Source organism: Balaenoptera physalus, assembly GCF_965194825.1.
Source record: "Balaenoptera physalus genome assembly, chromosome: 14".
NCBI lineage: Eukaryota > Metazoa > Chordata > Mammalia > Artiodactyla > Balaenopteridae > Balaenoptera > Balaenoptera physalus.
Genome location: NC_138893.1, coordinates 62,243,321 through 62,266,889, shown reverse-complemented (window position 1 = coordinate 62,266,889; position 23,569 = coordinate 62,243,321). Strand labels below are relative to the sequence as shown.

The following is a 23,569-nucleotide window of genomic DNA, read 5'->3' as shown; positions in this document are numbered from 1 at the left end:
AAAAATCAGAATGCAAAACTGTATGTATCAGTTTACAGATATTTTAAGAAATTATTCACACACACAAATATTGGAAGACAATGAAGTGTAATCTCTGATGAGAGTAGTTTTTTCTTCCTTGTGCTCTTTATTTTCCAAACTTTCTATAATGAATGTGGATTATTTTTTATGTCAAGGAAAATAATCTCGTGAAGTAGAAAAAATTTATAAGAAGCATTCGGTTAGGAATAGAAAAGTTGGGAAAATTTCATGAAGAAAACATTACTGAAGCTGGACGATAGGTGCTTGTGTTCATTAGGCTATTATTTCTAATTCTTTATATGTTTACTACATGAATATTTAATACTGATATAATTCAACCCTTCCATTTTACAGTTGGAAAACAAGCCCCAGAGTTATACAATTCAGTAGAGACATAAGCCAGAGGTCAGCAAACTGACCCATGACTCAAACGTGACCACAACCTGTTTTTGTAGTGATTGAAGGCTATGAGTGATTTTCACAATTTCAAAAGGTCGGGGGTTTTTTTAATCCTAAAATATCAACTATCTGGCATTTTATACAGAAAGTTTGCTGACTCCCAACTCCTATCCTTAATCTAGTACTCTATGCTATAAGTTAATTCACAGGTTTTGTAAAAAATTGAAGTACAGTTGATTTACCATGTTGTGCTAATTTCTGGTGTACAGCAGTGATTCAGTTATACATATATACACACACACATATATTCTTTTTTTATATTCTTTTCCATTATGGTTATGGTTTATCACTGGATATTGAATATAGTTCCCTGTGCTATACAGTAGGACCTTGTTGTTTATCCATTCTGTATATAATAGTTTGCATCTGCTAATTCCAAACTCCCAATCCACCCCCCACCCGCTCCCTCTCCCCCTTGGAAACCACAAGTCTGTTCTCTATGCCTAATTCACAGTCTTTAAAGAAAACTTCCTATAACATAGATGAGCATTTAAGATTCCTTAAAGGAAGTAGGAGCCCCTCCTTGTCCTACCCACCAAATGAAGTCTAAACCCTCATTCATTCACTTATTGATTTATTTATTGATTCCACAAAGAGAGACACGGTGCCTGCCTTCATGAAAATTACTCATGGGAAGACAGAAAATAAACAAGAAATAAAATAATGACATATCATGTTGAGTGCTATGAATGCCATAAATCAGGTTAAATGACAATGGCAGGAGGCCTTCTTCAGACAAGATGACATTGAAGCTGAGACTTAGAGGATGAGAGCAAACAAACATTGCAAGGAGCCAAGGACAAAACAGCATCCCTGGCAGAGGGGACCACTTGGGTGATACTGATTAACCAAAATATTTGTAAAATGCACAACACTTTTCAGCGGTGAAGACATTAGTGTGTCTTAATTTCAAAGATCCAGCAAGATTACAGCAGATAAATGAGAAATCAGTGGGCTTCATCCTTCTCTTCCTTTTTTCATCAGTCATCAGTCTGTTCCTGGGAACAATTTCCTCAAACTAGAATAAAATACAGACTTTAATTCCCATTTCTCAAACTTTGCTTTCTAGGCGTGTTCTCTTATTTGGAGTTTCACTGCAACTGCATATTTTAATTCTAATTTATTCAGTTCCTCAATAAATATGTACCAGCCATAAGGTACAAAGGATGGCACTAGATCTGATTAGGAGACCATCCCTCTGCTAAGTGTGCCTCAAACTAAGTTAACTCCCCTATCTCTCTGGTTTGGTATAATGTATTTTAGTAAATTTCCTTGGGTATTTTTCAAATTATAATTTTTCCTACAAATGATGCAACAAAAAATAAGTAACTTAGGATCCCAGAGTTTACAAATGGCTTCGACTAGACTAGCTCAGTGAGAAACAGACGGAGGAACACTGTGGCATGGACATTCTTTTCCAACCACCACACAAAAATCCTAGGGACAGAAAAAGGAATTTGACTTCATGGTAAAATATAGTTCTTGGGTCCTACTTTTTCTTCTATTGCCTGTTCTCACCAACTGCTCCTGTCCCCACTATCCAAGGACTTATCGTTCATGCACTTGGTGAATGACCTAATTCCTTAAATAGGTGGCACTAAGCATGAGAACAGGGTGGGACCAGTAGATCATCACAGGCACGTGTTTCCCTAAGCTTATCACTCCAGCCACCCACAGGCTAACTTCATTATCAAGCTCCTTAGAAGCCTTGCTTCTACCAGCCAGCGATGCCATAGGCTGGTGTGGAAAACTCCAAATGAAGGAGCAGCTCTGTGAGTCCTTTTGTGGAGAGTGTGTACCTGACATGGGATGGGAACTTCAGTATCCCATGGAATAGAAAGGCATTCCAGGAGCTATTTTCAAACAGCAATGAATTTCTCCTCCAATAGCCTAATAGAGAGTTGGTTATATATGAGGTCTTCAATATAAGCTTCAAAATCTTTGCAAAATATGGATTATAGTGTTTTCCCTTAAACTAGAAGCACATAAGGGTTTCCATTTTATCAGCTTAAAAATTGGTGTAAATTTCATGACTCAAATACACAGAAGCATCGATGGCTGTTTTGAACTTTAGACTTTGTTTGCAGACAACTTCAGGATTTTTTAAATTGTTACCTGTTAATACCAATCAGCAACCCAAAGTAAGTGGCTCTTCATCTTCAGAAACTAAAATCTTATTATGACGTGCAAAGAGAGCTCTCTAACATAGGCTAAGGAGACAAAAATGAGCTCACAGAACCATACAATCATGAATTTGGGTAGGACTTCAGTAGCTGTGATCCTTTTTTTAACATTGTTTCAGAGATGCAGGGTAGAGAGCTGAACTGATGTTAAACAGTACCTTGACAGGGGATTCAATAACCTTGAATTTCATCATGAGAGAATTATTCCACTTTCAATTCTATTTTAAGCTTTCTGATGAGGGAAGTCATTGAAGGTACGTCTTAAACACCTCTCCAGCCCCTGCTAATCTTTTTTGTTGTTGTTATTTTTTAACATCTTTATTGGAGTATAATTGCTTTACAATGTTGTGTCAGTTTCTGCTGTATAACAAAGTGAATCAGTTATATGTATACATATACCCCCATATCCCCTCCCCCTGCTAATCTTTTTAAACAGCAGAACTAGGGCTCAGAACTTTTACTAGACAACGATGTCCGGCTAGAACTTGACCATGGTTTCCTTCTTTTGCAGTTTCTTTTATAATGACCTTCCATTTGTGGGAAATGATACTCCACTTATGAGAACGATATTTTCTTTTTTGTGTAAGTTTTAGAAAGTGAATCAATGCAAAGAAAGTCATTAAGTAATTAATGGACCAGGTGTCAAGGGGATATGCAATGGAGACACATTGGTTTTAAAAATCCCTACATTTCCTTTAAGGGTCCTATTGACTAACTCAGAAAACATCCTATGAACATTTTTCCACATTTTAATATGGTCAAAGTCAGCCTCCCTTTCACAACCATCCTAATACCCTCCCAAGACCTCTGCAATTACCTAGTTAACCCTATTCCCTTTTAAATGAAGAATTTCAAGTCAGGAGAAATTTAGTGTCTTGCCGAGACCCTCAGCTTGTAAAAATTCATGGGGGTGTGATAAGGAGAATAATTACTGTATAAAATTTCTCACATGCTAAAAGACAAGTGCATTTGATGGAATTCTCCTTGGCATATGTTGAACTAGGAAAGGATAGAAGAGCAATTAACCCAAACCAAATGTTCATTATGTGCATATGGCCAAATGTCCTTATTTGCATGTGGATATCTTTATGGCATTTAATCAGATCTCCGACTACTATTAGTCAATTCAGAAAGGCAAATTATATCTATAATAAAAAGTTGGATGGGCCTATTGAATAAATTACACATTGCAAAAAGATAAAAGCCCAAAATGGATAAAGGAATCACCAAAGATTTCACCTAGTTATTTTATAGATGGAATTTATAGGTTCCTGGAGATTGCAGCAGTAAGACAAGGCAACTGCCCAGAGCCAGAAGTGAGCATAAACACAGCAAATCCTGGTCTCAAGATAATATAGGCTGTGCAGTCCATCATTAGTGAAACTCATGGCAAATGTGAACAGAGGGTCTTAGAAGTTAATTTGCATTTTACTTGTTCTCTTATGTAGAAACACACATACACACTCCAAAAAAATATATTTTCTGATTTCTAATTTTGTGTAAGGATATTCTTGAATTTAATATACCCATGAATTGGCCAAAAACATATAATAAGCTTTACAAAATGCAAGTTATTTTTAGAAGCCTGTTTGCTCTTAAATACTTCAACAACTGAGATACTGAATTCCTCAAGGGTGGTTGTCACACATTATCCATAAAGGGAAAATATTAGAAGATGATATTATTAAAGGCATCATCTGATAACAAGTTAGTTCTGCCTCCATAAGACAACTAATAACTTGCAATGAAATTAGGACTATTTTCCTAGGCAATAGGCTTTCAACAGTCAGTCTTCCAAAGTGATACAAGAACATGATTCATGATTTGCTGATAGCTGTTTTTATGAACAAACCATACCATATATTTTTAAAAAATCAAATGTGAGAGCTTTTTGAAGACTGAAACAAAGATAAATTTTCAAAAGCCAAAATCTATTTGCATCTTTGTGATTTTTGCCATAAACACATACCGCCAAAAATAATATTTATTTAGAATTCATTAAATAACTTGAATAGAAATACGGAGTTTAGCGTTAAAAGTAGACTTTTTCTCTTATGTAAGTGGAAAAGGTTTTATGTGATAAATATATTTTCCTGATGTACAATGAAATAAATGCATAACTATTAAAATAAATCATTGGTCTATAAACCACCTAATATTACCTCACATAAAATATTTTGAGAAACTCTGGGCTGTATGATGGTAAAGTTAAATTCATATTCATTTATTATGTTCCTGCCCTAACTTTGCCTCTTTGCTACTAACTATAGTATCACATTTCTACAAATTCCAACATCCCATTTATTCAGTCTTTACACCACAATTGTTATTGCTCTTTCTATTTTAAAGAAAATATCTGGCATTCATGTTGTGTATGAATGCAAAGATTGTAAAAAATAGCTAATAATGGTAATGCCAAGTTCCACAGTATATAAGTGAAATAAATTCTGCCTTCGAAAAATTCTTAGCCTAAAATAGATTTTACCAATATGAAGTCACTGGTCTTAAGATGTGCAGGTAAACAAACAATATACAAAACAGATCATTATCTTTCATACAGAATTAACAAAATAAACATTCCCTATAGCACCGTCTGTTGTCCTCAACAACAATAACAGCATTAGCAGACCAAAGTTAAAATCACATCTAAGAGGATTCTTTTGGTACATCTTATATAAGGCCCCTTAGATATGCCTTGAACCCTATCACATATTGAGATATATAGTTCGTACACCGGTGAAAGGTAATAGAAATAATGCCTTGTAAAGACCTTTATTCAATCTTTCAAATCAACAACCAGGAAAATATGGTATTAATTTATGAACTGCAATAGACACAGTCCAGAGAGCTGTTCTCAATGCATTGGCATCAGCTGTGAGAAGAGACCACAGGAGTTTAGCCATGGAACCATTGTTCTTGGTATGGTGGTGGTGACTGGCATGCTTGTGAAGGTTAGAAATGTCACCAAGCATGGGGAGATTGTCCAGCACCTGAGCAATCAGCAGGAGAAATAGATACAAACATAGTCAATTGGAAAATGGGTAGGAGAACATCTGAAAGCAGTTTATAAGGAAACATACACCATTTCTTCCCTCTTGGCAAGAAAAAACAAAGGACCAAAGGGAACCACAAAGATGATCACAGATTTGGAATATAAAATTTCCAAAGAACTGTTAAAGGAATTGAAATTACTACTCAGAAAAATAGACTGAATGAGGGTTCATTAATTAATATTCTTCCAGTTTATGAATCGGTTCATTTATGTGAGACAACCAACCATCTGGTGTCCATGTTTGATGAAGTTGAACAAGAAAGTAGGTGTGACACACAACATACAAAATTGTGAGGCTGGTAAGCCTGAGAAGAAAAATCATCACGACTTTTGAACAGTATATTTGCCAAGTTCACCAGATTGAGAATCAGAGGACATTTAGTCTCGTGTTTTCTGCAATAAATTAAACCAGTGTAACTTTAAGGAAGTCACATAATATCTCTGGATTCAGTTTCCTCATCTGTAAAATGAGCACATTGGGTTAATATAAAAAAACAGAGAAAAATGTTATAACTACAAGCATGGACTCAGGATTCAGATTTTGTCTTTGCCACTTACTGCTTGTATGTCTTTGGATTTCTCACCTACGAAATGAAAGTAATAGTAGTATCATCCTCATAGGTTTGTTGAGAAGATTAAATGAATTAATACCTGGGAAGCACTTGGCACATTGCTTGACTCAGAGTTAGCCGCTGTTTTAGCCATTGTTTTTTGCTGCTGTTACTATTATGTGCAAGTATTAGAGGTAAATTCTGGCTGATTAAGCAGAAAAGGAGTTTATTAAAAGGATGCTGATTTACAGAAATTTTGAATTTAGAGAACTAGATTCAAGAGTAAGCTTTTAGGAAAAAAAATAGATATGTATAACTGAATCGCTTTGCTGTACGCCTGAAACTAACGCAACATTGTAAATCAACTATACTTTAATAAATAATAATAAACTAAATTAAAATTTAAAAATTTTTTAAAGAGTAAGCTTTTAGGAATGAAACCCAAAACCACACCACAAACCTGGAATGATACGAAAATGTATCCAAGGAGGATTCAACACTAATGTTAGCACGTTGAAAATTTCTGCACCAGAACTCAATTTAACTTTATTTTAACCATTACTGTCCTAGTTGCAAGGGACATTAGAAAAGCAAGTATCTGCTATTTTTAACTCCTATAGGAAAAGGGCAGTTTTGCCCAGATTTCCCAGATGTATTAAAAGATCAGATGCCAGGTGGCCCAAATCAACTCAGTCCACCTGTCCTTCATGCTAAGATTTATTGCTTAGAATCATTTACTAAAGGTTGGGTGGTTTTATCCAAGGTCAAGAAGATGGTATATAAAATTTCTTAAAGACTCTATGGTTCCTTCATGAAAGGCTTAAAATATCTGTGACAGAAGGGACTACCAAATACTTACTGGGTAGGCTCAGTATCCAGTATTTAAATTAAAGCCACTGGATTTATAGTTAGAATGAGGTCTTTAATTTTTAAATTTACACAGTTGAAGGTCTTCACCTATTTATGTGTGACTTGAGAGAATAAATGGTTTCCAAGTCTTTGATTGGAAAAATAAAAGATCCCAGAGTTCAATGAACAAACATTCATGGCAAACAAAAACCTGTATTTTCTCTCTCTGAATGACTAATACATTTGTGCTGCTGGAGGAATTCATCTCGCAAGAAGGACATCAGCCGGGAGAGGAAAGAGAAGCTATAACTCGGCTTTATCTATTTTAAACTCCTCAACTATAAAAATACTGCCTAAAATACCAGCAATCCAGCTCCCAACTATCCTTTCCGAGTAACGGACAGCTATTTCAACCCCATGACTAATGCCCAGCGCCTGTCTTAAAGTGGCCTGGACCTCCACCACTGGTGCATTCCCAGCCCAGTGGGTGGCTCATAGGGCAAATCTCCCCCAGTGCTTGAACTTCACCAGTCAGACTCTTGGTGATACCCCAAAATACTCTTGGTGAATTTATTTCAATTGTTTACAGAAACAACAGAATTAATCATCTCTCCTACCCAATCGTTTTGGCTTATAAGCAGATGAATTCTCCTATATACATGACATGCACAAAATAGTTTAGTGACATTTTTTTTAACAATTATAGCAAGAAAGTTGAGGGGAAAATTCCAAAGGTCCATCTGCTGGTTGCCTATTTATTTTCAAGCTATCACACAAAGCTTGTCAAATGAGAAATTCTGGAATAACCATTTCACTATGATGCAATGAAAGTTTGGTTTCCTCAACATGAATAGGAAAAATACTGCCAAGTTTATACTAAATTTATTCCAATAATCCATTGAATAGTATATCTCCAGACATTTAAGAAATATAGAAATGGCCCCAGAGGGAACAGCATCAACCAAATGGTGACAGTCGACCCAAGGAAGTGGATTGTAGTCTGACAATAGAAATACACCTCTCTGTAAGCAATAGGCATGAGATATGTTCTTACCCAAAATTTGTGTAGTAAAACGACTGGAAATTGGAAAGGATTTTAAATGCAGCAGAGAGTTTTCAATTCAGTGGCATGATAATATTTTCATAAATAAGTACTTAAGTGTGTGAATCTGTTATAAGTGATTAGGCTACCACATAACAAAGCAAAATGTAGTAGGAATTAAGCTGATGGCCTTTGAAACCAGACTGCCTGGCTTCAAATCCTGACTTTTCCACTCCACAACCACATGATCTTGGCAACTTACTTAATCTCTGTGGGCTTAACTGTCTTCTGTAAGGTCGGGATAGTAATAGCCCTTAACCCATGATACTGAGAATTAGAACGGTGCTGTCATATACTACTAAGTGTTATATAGGTATTTGTTAAGTAAGAAAACTTTAAATATGTCTCTGAAAATATCAAATTCATTTTTTTTAGGAAATTCTTGGTTGAGATATGCTCATTGAATTCTTACTTTTTTTTTTTTCCTGTAAGTATAAAACATTTTATTTCTCAGATTTTTCAGCGACAGTTTTTCTACTGGATAATCCTGCAAGAATATAGGGGAAGAAAAAAATACAAGAACTCTTGAGGCAAATATTTCAATGTTTAGTAAAATGAAAAGCACCTACTTGCTTGAAGCAAAAAGTAATCAAGGCAAGGTAGAACACCCATATGACATCTTTTTAATTTAAGGCAACATGATTAAATTAGTAGGAATTTTTTAAATGACTGCAATCACAGACATCATTTAAATACTTAAATACTGTGATCCAAAAAGCCTTTGTACTACCACTTATAAAATAATTGAGGGGCTTCCCTGGTGGCGCAGTGGTTGAGAATCTGCCTGCCAATTCAGGGGACACGGGTTCGATCCCTGGTCTGGGAGGATCCCACATGCCGCGGAGCAACTGGGCCCGTGAGCCACAATTACTGAGCCTGCGCGTCTGGAGCCTGTGCTCCCAAGAAGAGAGGCCGCGATAATGAGAGGCCCGCGCACCGCGATGAAGAGTGGCCCCCGCTTGCCGCAACTAGAGAAAGCCCTCGCACAGAAACGAAGACCCAACACAGCCATAAATACATAAATAAATAAATAAATTTAAAAAAATAATAATAATTGAGAAAGTCTCAAGTTAGTATATAGAGAGATTTAACAGTGAAACTAGAAGCTGCTTTACTTTGATTTTTTTGACAAACAACTATCGCGAAAAACAATGTCTTTAAATAACTAACATGTCTTTTGAAAATATACATAGAAAAATATTTGGAAAGGCAGACAAACTTAACAGTAACTATTTCTATAGATGGGTAGGGTGATGCATTGGGGAATTTTTCTTTTTACTTTATACATGACTAGGTTTTATCCAACATCATGTATCATTTTATGGTATAAAAGTTTTTTAAAGTAGAAATTGTAGAAGTTAGCAATGAATACTGATATTTGATCTTTTATGTTTTCCTTTCTCCAAAAATCACTTAAAGTACGACAAAGAGCTTTGGCTATGCCTAAGTGGAAAGTAAATTTATTCTTCTCCAGCAAATGAATTATTTCAGCTCAATAGTGGTGGATTAGGCCTATCTTTCACTTTGGGCCCCTGAAGTTATTTTTAGGTCATTAACCTTCAGAAAAATAAAGACAGCAGGGCAGACAAGCATCGGTGCTGCTCCTCCCCCAAAAGGACATTGAATTTACCAAGGATTTTTTTTAGAACAAAGGAAAAAAAAAAAAAAAAAAAGAAGCTAATGCTACAGCATTTGGACTGAGAACAGCATTACTCTCCACAAAGAGATGCAACATTAGTAAACACCTTTCACCATCTTGTCAGCTTTGAAGACAGATTTAAGTCCCTCACTGGTTACCCCCAAAATTAGCCAGTCCACTCTTTCAAATGTTAACCTTCATGATGTTTCTATTTAGGGGCCCGCATTGCCTTGCTCAGTGCATGAAACAGCCTCAATCCAGGGAGGCAAGAAGAGAATTAATAACTATTGAATATATATCACATTCCAAGACCTGTGCCATGCAAATTTGATACATTATCTCCTTTAATCAAAAGCTGATAGTATCTCCACTTAATATATGAAAAACACTGAGGTTTGGGGAAGTCAAGCATTTTGCCCAGCGCCCCACAGCTAGTGGGTCATGGAGCCAAGTAGTTCAGGTCCAGAACCTCATAGACTTCAATATTAAACCAGAACCCCAGATTCAAATTATAATCAGATCCTTTGATGATCAGGCATTGGTGAGTTTGAATGGCAAAACAATAACAAACCAAAAAAATAACAACCCTTTATATTTGTCCAGCACTTTATAAGTTTTCACAGTGCTTATCTGGAGCAAGTCGCTGAAGCAAGAGCATGGTGTTGAAATTCACACAAAAGAGGGACTTCCCTGGTGGTCCAGCGGATAAGACTCCATGCTCCCAATGCAGGGGGCCTGGGTTCAATCCCTGGTCAGGGAACTAGACCTCACATGCATGCCACAACTAAGAGTTCGCATACTGCAACTAAAGATCCCACATGCCCCGACGCAGCCAAATAAATAAATTTTTTAAAAAATTCATACAAAAGAGACATCCATTTTTATCCTCTGACCAGTCCACTACTATTACTTGTCAATAAGTATCTTCCTTATTGAGAAATGATTTTGAAAATAGTTGAGGAACTCAAACTAAAGATTCTATTGTTTTCTTCTCTCCCTCCTACAATCCACATGGGATTTGCAGGAAAATGGACAAAGAAAATATGGTGGTCCCCCGCCTGGTTGGGATGCTGCACCCCCAGAAAGGGGCTGTGAAATTTTTATTGGAAAACTTCCCCGAGACCTTTTTGAAGATGAACTTATACCATTATGTGAAAAAGTGAGTCTAAAGATGTATTTTTTTAATCTTTCAAGGAAAAAAATACTACTCTCTTCACCTTGCTTTCACTCTCATTCTTCTTGGTCAGTGATGGTTTCTCTTCCAATTACCATTCCTCAATCATGGACAAAGTTAAAACCTTCCCAGCTGTTAGTGATTGGCCCCTAATTATCACTGCCTTGACTCAGCTCTGTCCTGTTACTGACAGCTGAAACTACCATTGCTGATGACTCTTTAATCTATATTTCAATCCCCCATCTCCACTAGCATAGCCATCTTACTGCAAACTCAACAGGTCTATCAATCTAGAATAACACTACAACAACCTGTCTAAAATAAGATATTGCTTCAACTTTGAAATGTTAATATGGTTTTATAAAGTGTAAGATTTTCACATTAAAAAATGTGTATGTCATGGCTCAACCGTGTCCCCATACATATTGATCCAGAATGAAATTTCCTTCTACAAATTTGAATGCAATCAACAAGATTAATAACATGGTTTTTCAAAGTTACTATATAATTAAGGAATAAATTTCCTCAGTTTTAATTCCAAATGATATTTTGCTACTAAACCCAAAGTTAAAGCAAAAATACAAAATTAACATTTTCAATAATTTACCAAGTGGTGTTTAAAATTCCTAGAAAATTTAATGAAAGTTTAGCTATTTCTTTTCCTAAATGCCAAAATCAGTCAGAGTGTGTGTGTGTGTGTGTGTGTGTGTGTGTGTGTGTGTGTAATTCAGCTCAGTTTCAGAACTACTCTTAATTTTATACAAACAACGTCACTTGGCATGTGCATAAATTACAAGGACTTAATCCTGTAAGAATCTTATATACTGAACATGAAAATGAGCACCAAGAAACACTCGAAATGCAGAGATGAAACATGCTTGAACTCTTTCCTAATGAGCCCAGAAAAAAATAGGTGTCCATCACTGAGTACCGTGGGGTGGCGTGGGGCTGACCTGTGGGTCAGACACCACTGACATAATAGAAGTAGCTTAATGATGCCTCTTCTCCCCACGCGTGTCCCTCACATCTGTGTGGGCCACCCGTCTTACAGCAGCCAGCAATAATGAATTACTGTGTCTGGATTATAGAGAAGAGTTGGGGTAGCAGGAGGCAATAGTATATAAGCAAAGCAGCGGAGTTACAGTGAGAGGGATAGAGTGAGTTCAATGCTACCATGGAGGTGCTGGCCCTAGATCAGTGGTGTTAAGACTAGCATTTACCTTCAGCCTACAGATGGAGAAAACAGGGCTCCCAGGACCATCCTCTGAAACACACCTTCTGTGTTCACCTTTATATCATGGTAGGTGGAAAAGATAGGTAAGAAGTCAGTTTCACAAGGCTCCAAATGAGTGTTCTTGGTTTTGGTTTTAAACATCACTGGTAGATTATGACCAAGTAAAGATAAAAACTACGGAGGCCTCAGAGGCCAATGTAAAGGGCAAGGACAAATCTATCAAGAAATTGTACTTCTGATGACAAGTGTGTTTTCTGGTCCCTAAGATGTTGTATAAATCCCCAGATAATTGTGTGATGAAAGGTCACTTGCTCTGCCAAAAATATACATTCTGGCAACTCCGGCTGAAATGCCACTTGTACATGTTTTCTTTATTTATCCTGACTTTGCCCATGAGTCAGATAACAGATCTGAACCCAGCATGAAAACATGCAAACTATTACACATGGGATGCAAATGCCAAACACAGCAGAGACTTCAGAAAACGTGTATGCGTGTGTGTGTGTGTTTTCATTTGGAAGTACAAATGTATAAATATGAATTCTCTCTTATTACTTGTAGATTGGTAAAATTTATGAAATGAGAATGATGATGGATTTTAATGGCAACAATAGAGGATATGCATTTGTAACATTCTCAAATAAACAAGAAGCCAAGAATGCAATCAAGCAACTTAATAATTATGAAATTAGGTAAGATCCATCTCTTCTAGATTAAAAGTGAATCAGACAATGTACCTTTATCTGTTCTTCCATCAAGTTTATCTAATATAGTATATGTAAAATATAGCCAAAATCAGAAATAAAAGGTTAGTTCTTTTTCTTGGAAATCAATTTAATGAAATGTTTATTTAACCAACACTATATAAGGTGCCAGACTAAGTTCTGTGAAATGTTCAAAGAAGCAAAGTTCATTCATTTATCCATTTCATAAATATGTGCTGGACACTGTTGAAAACATTAGAAGTATCAAGGTACACTTTCCTACACTCATAGTGAGCAATTGGATGTATAAGATTATGTAAAAGAGTTTGAAAAAATAAAAACCAGGAAATGGGGTAGTTGTGTGAGGAGGTTGCTACTTTAACTTGATGTATTTAAGAAAATACGCTTCCGGAAAGTAAAATTTGATCTGAGACTTGAATGAAAAGAATCCGCCGTGACAGTCAGACCTGGAGGAAAATCATTTCAGAGAAAGAAAGAACAGCAAGTGCAAAGGTCTCAAAATGAGAATAAGCATGATGTGTTAAAGGAACAGAAAGAAAGCCAACATTCGGAAGAGTGAAGAGAAGAGGGTTGAAGGCAATACAGTTGGAGAGTCTTATATTTCATCATTAAGAATTTGGATTTTATTCTAATAAAAAGGGGAAATCACAGGAGGTTTTAATTAGATTCATGCTTTTTTACAACATTCCTCTGACTACTAAGTGAAGAATGGACTGTAGCAGGGTAAGGACTGAAAGAGGGAAGGCAGTTCAAAGGCCGCTGCTGTGTCTAGAACTAGACGGGAGACGGTGGTGCTTGCATAAGGGGTTAGTGGTAAAGGTGGTAAAAAGTCAGATGTGTGATATATTTTGGAGGTTGAATAGACAAGACTGGCTGAATATTGGATTTAGAGTGTGAGTGGATTTATAATTCAGGGAAGAAAATTAGGATTTTGGTCCAAGTATGTGTGGATGTGATAGTGTCATAGAGATGGAAAAGGCTGGGAGAATAACAGGAAAACATGAAGAGCTCTGTTTGGGACAATTTACATTTGAGATGCACATTAGACGTCCCAGGGGAGTTGCTGATTGTATGATATTGGGGTCAGGAGAATGGTCACGATTGGAACGTAAATTTGGGGGTCAACCAAATATAGGCAATATTTGAAACCATGGGATTAGCAGAGGGTTCCAGGACATAACCCTATACAATTTTATAAATTGTATTTATACAATTTATATTTTGTATTTATAAATTGTATTTATGTTCCAGGACATAACCCTATACAATTTTATAAATTGACAATACATGAAATTATCTACGATCTAAAATCTAAACCAGAGAGAACTGCCATAAATCCTTTCTTAAGGAAGCCCAGGGCCACGTGGAAGAAAGATTAGTGTGTTAGATGAAAAAGCAATAGCTTGGGGTCAGATGGGCCTCAGCTGAGTGCCAAAAAGTGACTTGACCACTCTGAGCCTCAATTTCCTCATCTATAAAGTAGGAATAATAATACTTATTTCATAGGTTTATTATGGGGTTGTTATCAAGATTTCAATATGTTTAGCTTAGTGTTTGGAACATATTAATAGGTCAATAAGTGATAGAACTCTTACATATTAGCACATTCATTAATTCTGAGATGCAGTCTTTCACCTATATTTTCTTCCTGTAACAGAGATGCACTTTAAAACTGAGGGAATCTTAAATTTAATGAATACAGAGAGAGTAGATTTCCTATCATTAGTTTTCTCTCACTTCCTATAGGCTCAAAATAAGTCCTGCATTATCCTTGTAATTCTGTAGTCAGCCAACTACTGGGTCATTTTTCTTAAACCCCTTAGCCATGAAAAGATTGATTGGACTTGGCAACTGCTAGTAGCCTAGTCATTCAGTACCAGGATTGGATTCTGGAACAGATTCTTGGAAAAAACATAAAGGAGGCTCCCCTTCCACACATGCCACCATGGATCAAAAAGAGCTCTGATATATGGAAAATGTTTTGGTATGAGAATCAGGAGATCAGAGGTCTAGCCCAGGTTCCTTTGGACAAATCCTTTGACCTCTTTCAGCATCCGTTTTATACTATCACCTGATCACACAGAGTTATTCCAAGCATCCATCATATGAAATAATATATACTAAATTATTTTAGAAAGGGCTATAAAAAGCTATATTAAGATATATTAGTGATGTTTTCAGGAATTAGAAGATTCTCCATTCCTTGGTCTTTCATAGAAACTAAACATCTTAATAGCAAAGGTTATTCTCAAAATAGCTTTTAAGTTGAGATGGATGTAGAATTGGCTCTGGTAGGGAATCAACAAAGTTTGCTGTATCTACTTAATATATTGTTACACACTGGAGCCTGTCAATACTTTTTGAAAATAGACGGGGTATGAACAATGAACACAATCCATTAAAAAATAACAGTATCTTCTGTGAATTTCAATGTCTTCATCTATAAAATAGAGACAAAATATGCCTACCTCATGGGGGGGATTATGAAAAATAAAGGAGATAATGCATGTAAAGCTCAGTGCCTGACACATATCAGATGCTCTATAAATGTTTGCTGATGGTTACGATGATGGCAGGAAGGTGCAGAAAAGGAAGAGGAAAAATATGACAAAGCATTTGGAAAGAGAAAGTTGGTGGCCAAAATTCCAGTTAAAGTTCAGGTTGGATGCCAGAAGCAAGGTGATGGCACAGAGTGACTTTTAATTTTAATGAGCAGGATAAATGGAACGTGAAATAGCAGAATAGACACCCCAGGGCCAACCTCACCTACTTCCACTCTGCCTTGGATGTTGTCAGAGAGAGAACCTTTCTTGTAGAGAAGAGGTTGGTTTGTTACCTCTCCTTGTTACAAATCTTTGGTTTGTTTTTAGCCACTGTCTCTGAAGGGATAGATAAGGTTCTTATCCAGAAAAGACCCACAGGTGTCATATCGTCCTCCTCGTCATCAAATATCCACTGAGCATCCTCTAAATGCCTGGCTTCTGGCGACGTTAAAGTCGTGCCCTCAGCTTTGGAGAGAGAGTTTTTCGTCTCCAAGCAATTCTGGGAAAGGTGCCTGACAAATCACACAGATTTAAAAACAGGATATGGAGACTCCGGGCTCCCCCTACTGGTAACTGACTGGCCCCCGAATGATCAAAAATATAATTTCTAAATAAATAATATCTTGGAACAAAAGGCTTAAGTTAAAAAAGAAAAAAAAGAAAAAACCCTGAAAGATCACTTTATCGACCCTTCCCTCCCCCCAGAAAAAACACATTGTTAGGACAATGTTCAACAAATGGAGCTGGACCTGTTACATGTCTGATATGTGGTCCCTGGTTCTTCAACAAAGCATAGAGGACAACTAGGACAGAGCTCAGCCTGGGCGAGGACACCTGCCACACAGCTGAGAGCCACTACTTCCAAGGAATCAGAGCAATCTCCCACTCACCTGGCTGAGCACTGTTTACTCAGGAGGAATGAGTGGCTTCCGTTAAGGGAACTTTACCCATTTTTAATAACTTTGAGTTATTACAAAAGTCACATGGCCTAACACACAACACACAAAAACAGCCAAAAAACAGTAATAAAAGTTCAAACCATTCCTTCATTACCCTATTGCCTAAAGAGAATCACTATGTTGAATTTTTATAGTCTTTCTAGATTTTCTATAGTTTTAATCAAAATGGCTTTTTCATATACTCATTTTACAGTCTTTTTTTTTTTTTTTTTTTTAACCCAGCAGCATAGTGTGAACTGGTATTTTCAACCATCAAATACTCTCCTATGTTACTATGTTTACTCTCCTATGTTACTATGTTTATTGACCACAGAGCATTCTATGTTATGAACGCTCATCTTCTCTATACCAGTGCATCTCAGCCAGAAGCAATATCGTCCCCCTAAGGGACATGGAGAAAGATGAAGAGGCATTCTTGGATGATCTAACAGGTGGCTTTTGGCATTTAGTGGTCAAGAACCAGGGATAACAAACATACCACGGTATACAATGAGGAAATGTCCAGCCCCAGAGTCAGTGATCTCAGCTGAGATACATTAAACCAGTCCTGCATGATGGACTATTTTGCTCATTTCCAATTTGGGAGCTATTTTAAACAGTAGCAGTGAATAACCTTATACAAAAATGCTGATGCTCATCTTTATTTCTAAGGACACTCCCCTAGAGGGGCATTATTTGGCCAAAGGTTACGCACACTTAAGACTTTTGATACATTTTCCCACATGTCCCCCGGAAAAGTTGAACCAACCTACACCTTGCCAATGAAGGTATCCACCAACTGGCTGATATGCAACACTGCACAGTGGAAGAAACAGGGATTAAACTGAATCCAGAGGCCAATTTTAACTCTCAAAATCTACAAAATCTTAAGCAAGTCACTTAAGATCTTGGAGTCTCAAGCTCTTCAACTGTAAAATGGAAACAATACCTATTCTGCCCATCTCACGGGTTCCTTGTGTCGGCCAAATAATATGTGAAACTCTGTTCTGTATAAGGGACTATCTTTAATAGTGATCATGTCACAATAGCTTCTCTATTTGGTTGGAAAAAAAGGGAGCACCAGGGGTTGCAACCTCAGATACCTCCAGGGCAGGATACAAGAGTACACTGAGCCAGGTGTAAAGACCTCAGGATTGATGATGTATTAGGGATTGTCGAGGAGTCACAATAACTAGTGAATCTACATATACTCTAAAGACAGCAGACGCAACTCAGTTTCAAATATTTTTTTTTCTTTAAAAATGCAGAGCCAAGGTTGACAGAACTTCCAGTTTCTCAAAAGCAGCTACAACTTTCCAAAACCAGTTTAAACACTAAGACGACCAAACGTTCCATATCCACAGGCCATATCAGGTCCCGGGCCTGATATTTTCCATTTCAATTTCAATATATATTTTCATTTTCCGTCTTAAACCTTAATCGAGCAGAGACTCTCACCAATCAAAATGCCTGCTGTTTTTGCAGAAATGGGCGTCTGTTAGGGGTCTGTGCCAGCGTGGACAACTGTCGATTATTTGTTGGGGGAATCCCAAAAACCAAAAAGAGAGAAGAAATCTTATCAGAGATGAAAAAGGTCACCGAAGGAGTTGTGGATGTCATTGTCTACCCAAGTGCTGCAGATAAAACCAAAAACCGGGGCTTTGCCTTCGTGGAGTATGAGAATCATCGGGCAGCTGCCATGGCCCGGAGGAAGCTTCTGCCAGGTTAGGCCCCCTCCTCAAAGAGGAGACTTCTCCACTCCGTCCTGCGTGCCTCAGGCTGCTGTCCTCCTTAGCAAAGGAAACAAACGCCTGTTGTTCGTTTTTTTTTGCTCTTTATCTCTGGTTATGTTACATTTTGTAAACTCTTGGTCCTTCTTATTTATCTCACAGTTGATTCAGTTCCCTGAAGTTTTCACAGATTGGGTTCTGAAAACTATTCACTTTGTGCATTAAATCCAATGTACACTGCACAGGAGAAGTCCAGAACTTGAAGTTATAGCAACCCTATACTGAATCTTTAAACTGAAGAATCTCCTTAAAAGTAAATTTATCAGTCAACAGTTATCTTTGTATATAGTTTTTGTTATCAGGCTTATTAGAAATAGGGTATATGTTATCCATTATAATGTAGAAATAATAAATATGCAAGTGATACATTATCCCAATGACAATTAAAATGACATAATTTTATATGACTCCCTAGTGTCTAATAATTTCTGTCTAATTTTAGGGAATAGAAATAATAACTTTCCATAGAAAGACACCTTAGTTAGATGCTACAGCCACGAGGTAGGTCCTATTTGGTCAACAACCATAAATTCCTGGGTTTACAAGACGCCACCAAGACACTGCCCCACTAAGATCAACTTAGGAAAAATTGTTGAAAGTCCTGTGCTTGTTATAAAATATTTGCCAAACTTACACAAAGGTATTAAAATGAAGTAATATTAAAATGATAAGTATTTCAAGAATGGCATATTGAACACGTTGGAATCAAGGATTCTCTTAAGTACTGTGGAAGTTACCAGAATCTAAAACAAAGCAAAACAGCAACCAAAACACCTACATTTATTTTTATTTTTAAAAATAAAACCAATAGGATTAGCCCTCCAGAAATTTTCAAAATTGAAAGATGGCTTCTGAGCTTGGGGAATATGTTTTTTTTGTTTTTTTGTTTTTTAATTATTAATTTATTTTTATTTATTTATTTATGGCTGTGCTGGGTCTTCGTTTCTGTGCGAGGGCTTTCTCTAGTTGCGGCAAGTGGGGGCCACTCTTCATCGCGGTGCGCAGGCCTCTCACTATCACGGCCTCTCTTGTTGCGGAGCACAGGCTCCAGACGCGCAGGCTCAGTAGTTGTGGCTCACGGGCCTAGTTGCTCCGCGGCATGTGGGATCCTCCCAGACCAGGGCTTGAACCCGCGTCCCCTGCACTGGCAGGCAGATTCTCAACCACTACGCCACCAGGGAAGCCCCGGGGAATATGTTTTAATAATATTTTCATGAAGGCAGCTTAAAGTGAAAAAATATGAGATATCCCCCAAAATTGCTAAATCTATTGAGAGGTGGACATTTTTTATATTCAATATAATATTATTAATATATTTTATACATGTGTAATAGTATTGTTATAAAACATAGGAAAGAGAAATTTTGCAAAGACTAAAGAAGATGAAATCAATATTTAAAATTTTAACAGTAAAAATGTTTTGATCTGAGGTGGATATTTTTAATGGGGAAGCTTCCATTCACCACATCTTCACTACGCAGTGGTCAAGTCACCTGACTCACAGGTGCATAGAATCACTAAAACTCCTCATGCCGCTTACCTAGCCTCTCAGTGACCTGAACTTAATATTTTGCTGTCCTCTTCAACATCAACAATTCTGCTTTCGATAAGTGCCTCATATCTATCTTGTTCTCAGGCCATCACTGTAGGCTAAACACATATATTCCCAAACTTCGATTCTTTTTTTTCCAAGGTCTCCTAAGTATTCTCCCAGCTCTGCTTTCTCCTTGATGCCCCCAGCCCCCCACCTCCCCCGCCTACTCCATCCTAAACATTACCACCAGAGTAGTGTTCCTAAAATAACATATCATCATTTCTACAAGTTCTTCCAAATAGTAGGAATTCAATCTCTCCTTGTTAAGAGGCTGAATGATGTCACTCACTCATTAGTTCAAAAATATTCACCAACTTGCTGCTGCATATGAGATAAAGCATAAACCTCTGAACTTGTCATTTAAGGCCTTTGACTCGGGGCCCCAGTTCTTTTCAAACATAATTTGGACCTTCTTTTTCACAATAAACACCCTCCTTTCTATCAGGACAAACTCAGTGTCCTAGACAACACCATGCTCGTTTTTTGTATCCTTTATTTTGAATGCTGTATCCCCTACTAGAATGACCTGCCCCTCCCCGTCTCTACTGACTCATGGCATTCAAAGCCCCAGGTTAACCACCACTTCATTGAGAAACCAGCTTCCACTATTCCATCCCACATTAATCATTTTCCTCCTTCATTACCTGTGAAAACAGATATGTACAATCATTTGGGGGACGGGGGTGGATGACAGTGAAAGAGGGTCCAAAATGGGAGAAAGAGTTTTCAGCAGCCAGACAATCAGTGTTCCTAGGGAAATAAAACTTCCCGTCAGCTTCCCTTCTTCAAAGAAAACAGCACATTGACCCACAGAAAGAGCTTGTCTTTACCTGAGTTGAACTGACTAGGCCGGGCAAGGCTGAGCAGCTAGGCGGCAAGAATTCTCAAGCACTGTGTTATGCTTCCACCCAAGATCCTGAGTTTTCCCTATGGATTCTCTGGCCAGGACGCAGCAATATATAGGCTGCCTCACTCTCCCCAGGCATTTTCTCATCCTCATGATGATTGGAGGCAGACCCCTCTCCCCCCTTTGCTTGTTGCCCTTTAAGTTGGCCTCAGCTGGTTGAGTTTCAGTCCACTGGAGTTTAGTCAGACTGCCTCATCAGCAGAATAACAAGAGGCGGTGAATAAGCCAGCCAGAGCAAACTGCTTCCTTTCTACTGAAGCCTGAGAGTAAAATCTATTACCCATTTGGACATCTACTTATGACCTCACCATAGATTAAACAACAACACAGGATTTCAGTAATGGGCAATCCTCTGGAGACCCCAGTTTGAAAGAACAAGCAGAGCTTTAAGAAACGTGGTAAGCAAGGACCACAAGAAGCTTTTCCTTCTTAATTGATCCAGACTTGAAGACAGAGAGAAAATTGTGGTCTAAAGTGGTATACTGCCTCCCACCACCTACCTCCTCAGTGGAAGCTCCCTCTTGACATTGCATCTTTACTGAGGTGTAGGTAGAACAAAGTTGATGCATCCAGTTCAGGCATTATCAAAGCATTCTAAGGATACTCTGAAAAAAAGTTCCAACAGTGGTTTGCAATTTTAGCCTCCATCAGAATCACCTGGAGGGCTCGTTAAGGCACAGATTGCTGGGGCCCCCAACCCCAGAGTTCCTGATTCAGTAGGTGTGGTATGGGGTCTGATCATTTGCATTTATAACAAGTTCCCAGGATGCAACTGCCCCTGAGACCACAAGGTTGAGATCTGATCATCTAAATCAAGGGTGGTCCATGGTGGGCTACAAATTTGAATTATCTGAGGAGGTTTTTAAACAATACCAGTGCCCAAATCAACCTCTAACCAATTGAATCTGCTTCTCTGGGGGGCGGCGTTGGAGCACTGATGTTTTAAGTTTTCCAGATAATTCTGTTGTGTAGCCAAATTTTGTGATCCACTGCTAAATCTATCAACTAATGACACTAGCCACTCACCTGCATGGGAAGTAAATAGGAACACCTGGGAAACATTTATTAAGCGTCTACAATGTACTTTGCTTTCTTCTAAATGACAAGGTTCTAAAAAAAATCATACCTAATTTGAGTGAGTGACACTATTCACATTGGACACAAAGAATGTATATTCTGAGGAAACTATATATCCCCAAAAATAGATCAAAAATACTCAAGAGGAATGTACGTTATTGAATTATCATTTAAAAGCAATAAATTAAGTCCCTTCTTTTTTTTTTTAAGTTTTAAATAGGTGGGTTTTTTAAAATTTTTATTGCCGTATAGTTGCTTTACAATGTTGTGTTAGTTTCTGCTGTACAGCAAAGTGAATTAGCTATATGTACACATATATCCCCTCCTTTTTGGATTTCCTTCCCATTTAGATCACCACTGAGCACTGAGTAGAGTTCCCTGTGCTGTACAGTAGGTTCTCATTAGTTATCTGTTTTACACATAGTAGTGTATATATGTCAATCCCAATCTCCCAGTTCATTCCCCACCCCTTTCCCTGCTTTGTGTCCATACATTTGTGCTCTACGTCTATGTCTCTATTTCTGCGTTGCATATAGGTTCATCTGTAGCATTTTCCTAGATTCCTCATATATGCATTAATGCATCACCTTCTTTTGTCTTCACAACAACCCTGAGAAGCAAGTACTTTTATTATCCCAATTTTACAGATGAGGAAACTGATGCTTAGAAAGGTTGTTTCCTAGCCAGGATCATTAATCTGATATTTGAACTTGTCTGACTTCAAAGCTCAAGTTCACAAATCACTTTCCAACACTGCCTTTCACAGGGATGTTTATGGAAATTGCTGCTCCCTGCACCTCCTCTCACTTCTATCCACTTTAACCTTTTCCACATCTTCAAGCCTGTGAATGACTTACCGTGGTCCCAGTCTGGGAAGGCAAAAGCCAATGGGCTAGAACCGTGTTCTCAATTTTGGCTGAATTAACTGAGGTGCTTTTCAAAATCCTGAGGCCTAGACCACTTAAATCAGAAATGGAAAAGAGGGTCCAGAGGTCAGCGATGAGCCAATTCCCAGGGAAAAATCAAAAGCACTGATTTGTAATATTTTTGGATTTCCATACTGTTGACACTCCCACTGTGGCTCACTTCAAACCACCAAGGTGACATCAATTGACTCACAAAATTCTGAATATTTAACAGTCTATTCTTGCAGGTAGAAAGGACCTGAGTCCAGCACACCCAGTGGAGCCCATATTTTTGTAAGCTCTTCTACTACGGGGCCAAGATTGAGAACCACTGAGCTACAGAAACCAGAGTCACCTGGGAGCCTTAGGGTTTTGGGGCTAAGACCCTTAGCAAAGTCTGTGTAAAGCATAGAAAGGAAGGGAATGGAAGAAAAAGGAAAGGAGATGTAGAAGGGGAGTGGAAGGGAGGGGGAAAAGAGAGTGATGGAGAAAACTATCCTCTGGGCTGCAAGGCAGAACAAGGTAGCCAGCCAACTGGGATAGCAGGAGCCAGCCTCCCGCTAACTCACTGGGATTCACTAACTCATTAGGATGCGTCTATCCTTTGTTTGAGTTTTAGAATGTCAGTGCCACAGATGCTTTCACTGACTGTTTTTTAAGGAATAAAAAGATGCATTTTGATTAAAAATATTTACCTCTTGTGTAATAATTAAACAAGTAAACCCTTACCAATACTGAGAATTTCTGATTTTGTTCTCTCACACTTTTTATTGCTTCCAGGATATAACTTGTTCCAAAACCAAAAAAAATAAACATTTCCAATCAA

The 23,569-nt window shown here is 37.7% G+C and overlaps 1 protein-coding gene across 5 annotated transcripts in view; it reads left to right on the top strand.

Annotated features, from left to right (window-relative positions):
- The window catches only part of A1CF (APOBEC1 complementation factor), an 87,230-nt gene that overhangs the window by 34,590 nt on the left and 29,071 nt on the right, over window positions 1-23,569 (top strand). For 3 of the 5 annotated variants that reach the window (XM_082423717.1, XM_082423721.1, XM_082423718.1), the window contains 3 exons: window positions 10,881-11,015; window positions 12,826-12,956; window positions 17,956-18,194. In XM_082423717.1, coding sequence (XP_082279843.1) covers window positions 10,881-11,015; window positions 12,826-12,956; window positions 17,956-18,194 — 505 coding nt within the window. Of the gene's footprint in view, window positions 1-8,680; window positions 8,817-10,880; window positions 11,016-12,825; window positions 12,957-17,955; window positions 18,195-23,569 lie in introns of all 5 variants that reach the window. The other 2 variants (XM_082423720.1, XM_082423719.1) reach the window with 1 other exon arrangement.